This window comes from Anopheles maculipalpis, chromosome 3RL (genome assembly GCF_943734695.1).
Source record: "Anopheles maculipalpis chromosome 3RL, idAnoMacuDA_375_x, whole genome shotgun sequence".
NCBI classification, from domain to species: Eukaryota; Metazoa; Arthropoda; class Insecta; order Diptera; family Culicidae; genus Anopheles; species Anopheles maculipalpis.
The window spans coordinates 8146908-8153495 of NC_064872.1; the positions used below are offsets into that span (position 1 = coordinate 8146908).

Below are 6588 nucleotides of genomic sequence, written 5' to 3' on the forward strand. Positions count from 1 at the left end.
TAAAGTTTTTGTGGGTAAAAAAGCAGGAAAAACCCTCCCCGGAATATATGTGCTTAGAGGTGCGATCGAAGTGTGAGAGGGTGCAAAAAATATATAAATCTTTTAAAAAAAGCCACCAAGAACAACCGAGGAACGAATAAATTATCCGACCGGCCGAAAGAATACGGCGCACAGGTTGTGTAGTTGTTGCGGTTACGAGCTCTCGGGAGTTTTTTTTTCTTTTTTTCCGTCCGCTGTCGGTTCGCATGATAGAGAGCAATAAATTAATAGGAGATAAAAACGAGTGTGTCCTGCAGAGGATTCAGCGAGAAGCGGATAGTGAAAAACGCAAAAAAAAGAAAGGATAAAAATAGGATCACAATGCGGTGGTGAGGTTTTCACGTGAAACAGATTTTCCGAGCACCGGTCAGCCGATGAGTAGTACATGCTCGAGTGCCGGGCGAATGCTCTGAAAGACACAAAGAAACGCAAACACAAATAATCACAGCAAAACAGTTGATCCACTTTCCCTGTGCAGTTCACGTTTGCACGTGGAGAGTGAAAAATAAATTTAAACAAGATCGCAAACCCTGCCGACCCGGGCCTGGCAATTCTTGAACAAAAGGCCCATGGTAGAGGTGACCCAGCTGTGGGAGAAATTGTTGGAGACGAGCTCTGAATAAAATGTATTGCTATAGAAAGGTATAGTAAAAATGGATCTCCTGGTGCACAGGAATAAAGCGGTGCGGTAAGAGAAGAAATAAAATCACGACAGGCGGATTTGGAACTACGGAAACTAGTCAATAGGTGGTTCGGTAAAACTGAGTGTATGTGTGTGTGTGTGGGGTAAGCTCAGAGGCACTTGCTTCGCGGTCGGTTAGGATTGGATATTGCACCCCAGTGTGCCTTTCGGTACGGATCCGCTTTTATTTGAGCGACAAAACAAGTGAAACTCCTGAACCCGAGCCTGACCGGAATTGTGAAATTGAAAGCGAAAACTCTGGACTGAAACACAACAAAAAAAGCCATCCTCGACAAAGCTGGGAAACAATAGTGCCCTTACGGAGGGACACACGATCGGCGCCCAACGAACGTACTTCTTGTCCGGACATGCAGGAAGTGGAATATTTTAACGACACAACCACCACAGCCAACGCGGAGCGGATGGATCGTAAGCATACTCGCAAGTGCAGCTACGACCTGCTGGATGGTTCGGACATACTGCCAGCAAGGCAAACTCCACCGTCCCACCATCGGCTGAGCTCGGCGTATAACAAATGCGATGAAAATGTAAATTACACCGCGGATCCGCTGCTGCTCACTTCGTCCGACGAGGATAGCAGCGGGTCGCCGACGGGCGAGATGAATAATTGCATCAAGTTCATGGAGAAACCGGCACTGGTAAGTGATTTTATTGGGTGGATATACTCTCACTCTTGCGCCGTGCGGAAACAGATGGACTTTGGTTGGAGATGAAATGGCACTGTCTGTGGGTCTGTCTGTGTGTGTTAGGATTATCGTAGCATAAGATCGTGCGTTTCTTGTGGTACTAACTGAGCGAAAGATAAATTCATTCCTGGCCGGATTGGTCCTGTCAGATTCGGGACTGGGATTTAGTTCGAAGAAGAGAGTTCCGAATTCGCATAAGCATGGCATATGACGGAAGGTTCACGCAATGGGATGTAGCATGTGACTTTTTGATGTCGTTACAATTGTAGATCATGATTTCAATATTATTTATTGCTTAAGGATTGTGTCGTCAGATTTTGAAGACATCAATATTGCCATGTTCACACTATGAATTCCTTTTTTTTAGTTTCGACATAAGAGAGGATATTGGCGTCACCGATTCGTGTTACGATGCTGAATTCGGATTATTTGATCGTTTGATTAGAGAACTACTGAAAAAACAAATTACAAATTACTGGACCTGTAATTGTCTGATTTTCGTTCACTAAAGGCGCTTAATTAGTTGAATTCTTCGAAATGCGGTTTAATTAATCACTTGATTTACTCTTAAAACTAAAAACCCTAAATGTATGCAATATGCAAGACAAATTGTTCCACTGCAAGGATGCTTCAAGTAAATGTTTCCCTCATGAAATGCTGTTAGTACCCCAAATTTATTTTGATAATTATGTTAGGTATTATGTCCTTTAAGGTCAGGGGCAACACCTGCTCCATGAATAATCCAAAATAGTAGCATGATTAATTTTAAAACACCCTCCATATTTTTCAATTATGTCCCCACGGTACGTGCTTGGGCCACGATTGCTGAACAAAGTACTGTGTCTCTCTTACGGAATGGACATGTTTCACAATTTCAAATCCCAGTTCACAATCCTCATAAGCAGGACCTATCGTTAATCCCGCTCCCGATCAACGTCTCTAATCGTCGGTGGGTTGGACGGTCATAGATGGCATCAAGCCACGGGAAAGCGTGTTTCACCGGGAGACAAATGATTGTAATTGATATTGTTTCTCAAACCAGACTCAAAACACACATGTGACCGAGCCGGTACTGATAGACAGAAAGCAAACATTCAACCATACCGTATCCTGAGGCGATATAGGACGCACTACGCCAAAGTGCGTAAAGGGGATGAGATGAAATCGCACCGTACGAATGCGTGATAAACCATCCCAAAATCGCGATATCGCGCTCCCGTCGCAGCATTTGGGAAACGCAACCATGTTCAACGTTCTAACACCACTAACCTTGTTACATCTCTTTCTTCCGCAGATCAAACGGTTCGCTCTCGGGTTTCTGCGCAGCACCGAGGAAAGTTTGCCGCTCATGTGCCATAAATCATCGCCCACCTCGCCGCAGAAGAAGCTTAACGACATCCTGTCCGAGGACATCTACACGCTCGACCAGATCGTGTCGAGCAAGTTTGGCGACTCGTGCAAGCAATCGTTCGCCGGTTCGACACGTTTACTGGCCGGCGGTACGACGAACGCGTCCACGCCCGCCGCACCAACAACAACCGTCGCCGATGGTATAGAGTACGAGTTTAAGCGGAACCTGATCCGACAGACAAACAGTGCCAGCTCGAGCCCGAAACGGTTCCCCACGCTAACGCCACCGAAACACGCCGACAGTCTGAACAGCGTTAGTCTTGGCGAGGACAGTGAGGAGCTTAAACGGGCGTCCTGGTTCCAGGCCGGGTTACCGCGCGAACTATCGCTCGAGGTACTGACCCAGCAGAGTCCGGGTGCGTTCCTGGTGCGGAGAAGCACCACGAAGCACGGATGTTTCGCGCTATCGTTGCGCGTTCCACCAGGGCCAGGTCCGAAGGTGGTGCACTATTTAATTATGAAAACCGAGCGTGGATATAAAATTAAGGTAATTTATTGCTGGTGGGACTTGGGTGTGGGGGGAGGTAGGGATGTTCATTCGTTCGAGTCCGGTGTACGTATGTGGCAATTTTGTATCATTATGATCGTGGGCACCTGTTTCCGTTTTTGGGGCAGGATTTTCCGGTCCGGAAGCTTAATTTTGGTTGGGGTTGGAAAATGTCGCGTTGGTACTCGCATGCACAAATGGAGAGAGAGAGAGAGAGAGAGAGAGAGAGAGAGAGAGAGAGAGAGAGAGAGAGAGAGAGAGAGAGAGAGAGAGAGGATAAATTGGAATTTAAATTACAAGCCACTGGTAGAGGTCTAGCGTCTCTAAATGATTGCGAAAAGTTTGAAAGTGGCCCTTAATTGGTCAGCACCGCGCTTTTAAATATGCACCAACACTCAAAAAGGACACCCATTACAGCGCGCCATGTGAGTAATTTCGGTTTTAATATTGCTGATGCGAAGTTAGTCACTCAAGTTAATGCAATTTCTGTGAAGCACCGCCAGCTACACTAATCATGGCAGCAAGGTTAAACGAACCGGAAGAAAACACTTTTCCAAAGTCGAAATTAGCTGATTATGGCCAAGCGTGTGTGTGTGAGTATTTTATGGAAAAATAAACACTTGCAGTAATGTAGCGTGATCACTTCACCGTGCTAAGCGATACCATCCTTCGAAAGGATAGAAACATTATATTCAATTTGTAGCCAATAATGTAGCTGCCAGCATACGGATGGATGGGTGACATTTTCAGCTTATTTACATGCTAATCATAGTGCTATTGAACGTGGCGCGACACGACCATTCGGGACATGTCCTAGCGGTATGAAACCGCATCTAAAGGGCATTGATCTGAAAAACATGTTTATCATCCATTTTAGGTTTTTTTTGTGCGAACGATTTTTTAGTTGTTGCTGCATTGTATTGTGGCTGGAGGATTGGTGCATAAATCGCCATAAATTTTCAATGAATATGTGTGCCTTCGGCCCCGTTCCATAAATCATGCATTTAACGCCTGTGTACAGTCTGGCTTTGGGAAAGCGGGACGCTGTTTTCCCGAGTCATGCTAAACGGGATTGCATTTGCGAAAACTTTATTCCCACGCTGGCTTATGGAGTGCAAATTAATATGGAGGCTTTTTTGTTAGACATTGCGAAATCAGTTGGCACTCTTTAATGCAATGAGACACTGTTGGATGAATAATGTATGTGGGAGTGAGCAAAATGGTCATAGCTAATGATGTTGCTAAATATTGTAAGCGAATTATGCTTCTGGCGATTTGGTTATGAATTTAAATAATTTGTCAACAACGATTTATGTTCATTGTAATATCGATTTGCAGTTTATTTTATTGCTTCAATAATTTAATAATATTTGGTGTATGGAGTGATTTCTTTTATCTTTATTTTTCAATCTTTTTGCTGTAAAACTTCTCCAAGAGTTTTCCGGAAGCAGGTTGAATCCCAGTCTCGGCTAGATTATATCCAAATACCACGCATATCATACAGCACACGGCAATCCTTAAACGCCTAAGCATACACTGTAACACCCAGCATGTTTTCTATGTAGCGTCATAGAACTCAATATCCCGTCACCAACAACTTTCCATCTCCAATTTCAGGGCTTCACGAAGGAATTTTCCTCACTGCGCGCACTGATAACGCACCATTCGGTGATGCCGGAGATGCTTCCGGTTCCGCTGTCACTGCCACGACCGCAAAACATCCCGATGAAGTGCAAACACACGGACGACTACGATACCTTCAGTGCGCTGAACGAGTTCGCCAAGCTGTTCTCCGACCTAGACATCTGTTCGTAGTAAAGCTCGCCGTACGGCACCGTTGGTAGGTGTTTCTGTGGAACATTTTGATAAAATTTAGTTCGTTTTTGCCTTCCCGGGGAAGGGATGAGGATAGGATGGTAGAGGATAACCACGCGCGTGGTTACGTGGTGGTGACACCAACCGGGAGGCAGTTAGATGCGGCTGTAGAAGTCAGCTTCCTGATGAGTTTGTAAATAGCGTGTCAAATAGCTGCGTGTAAATAGTGCCTGTGAGATTGAGGTGGTGTGAGCAGGAAAGTTTTCGGTGCGGAAGTTCCCAAACATGTGTACACGCTGTAGCTGGCGGTAGAATCGGGGAGGAAGGTGCCCCAAAACGCCGGCAACAGAATAACAATCAAAATGTACTGAAGCGTCAAGACCAGTACGGTACTTGATACGCAGGCACGGTAAAGAGTGATCCTTCTTCTGGCAGTAGTAGCCCTGTTTTTGATATTGTGATATAGAGAACCGAATGTTACCACCCTTGTCCTCGCGAAGGAAGACCAGCACTAGGGTGTGCTGCCATTTTTGACAAGCTCAGGCAGATAGTCGGAGAGTCGAGCGGAGGCGTGTAAGCAACAGGAGCAGTAAGAATCCTTGTTTAGATTGAGCATTGATTTAAGAATTGAACGTCCCATTCGGGATGGACGTTGAGTACTGGAACATGTGCCCTAGAATTATACAGCGTACGCGTACCCTTCGATATACACTAAGTGGATAAACTATATGTATGTGTTCGTACACTGGCGTAATGACGGAAATAAATGACTTACAAAGTTAAGCGTAGTAAAAGATTCGTTCTGAGAGCTGCGTACTGAAAATACAATCCGAACCGACTTCAAGTCAATATCGTTACAACTAGATTTCTAAGTTCCCCGATTATGTTGCTCGTCTAAATGATTTAAATGGCTTTGTCACAGAAGGTTTGTGAACCGTTGGGGTCACATTCAATTTGCGTTCTTAGCGTACACTTTATCACATTATCATCCATACAATCTGCGTCCAGTTTCATTTCCGTGATATCTTTACATCACTTCCCTTTGCGGTGGCCATGAACGAAAGGAGAACAGGCTTCGTTACAAAACAACATTTACATCAGCATCATCTTCCAGCGTAGCGAGAGCTGGCCAAACGTAGCGGTGAAACAGTGTCCTATTCTTCATCGCCGCGCTCTTTATTGTCACGCTGGACGCGCTTGAAGTTAACGAGTTTTTGATTACATTCTACAAGTACCGGAACTCATCTGAATGCCTGGGAGACTATTTCATCGTCTCTTCTGCTTCTAGACGTCTGGCCATGGATCTTGGTCCACGGAAAAGTGGAGACTCCAAATCACTCCGAAACCAAGAATGATTCTTGTCTGTCCGTTGTCCACATTGCGTTAAAGCTTTCTTCGTTTTGTGAAATGTCAGATTAACACTTACCGTGCCCTCCCCGGGGGTAGCT

The 6588-nt window shown here is 45.1% G+C and overlaps 1 protein-coding gene across 1 annotated transcript; it reads left to right on the forward strand.

Annotated features, from left to right (window-relative positions):
• The first annotated feature begins 1084 nt into the window (after positions 1–1084).
• LOC126564910 (EGFR adapter protein-like) lies at positions 1085–5143 on the forward strand. The gene is made up of 3 exons (XM_050222034.1): positions 1085–1380; positions 2723–3325; positions 4943–5143. Exons 1-3 carry the CDS (start codon positions 1090–1092, stop codon positions 5138–5140), a joined length of 1092 nt encoding a protein of 363 aa, XP_050077991.1. The 5' UTR covers positions 1085–1089; the 3' UTR covers positions 5141–5143.
• The last annotated feature ends 1445 nt before the right edge of the window (positions 5144–6588 follow it).

Coding starts and splice junctions, on each gene's coding strand:
- LOC126564910 (XM_050222034.1), top strand. CDS start 1,090: ATGCAGGAAGTGGAATATTTTAACGACACAACCACCACAGCCAACGCG. Junction 1,381..2,722: donor TCATGGAGAAACCGGCACTG/GTAAGTGATTTT, acceptor TTTCTTCCGCAG/ATCAAACGGTTCGCTCTCGG. Junction 3,326..4,942: donor AGCGTGGATATAAAATTAAG/GTAATTTATTGC, acceptor CTCCAATTTCAG/GGCTTCACGAAGGAATTTTC.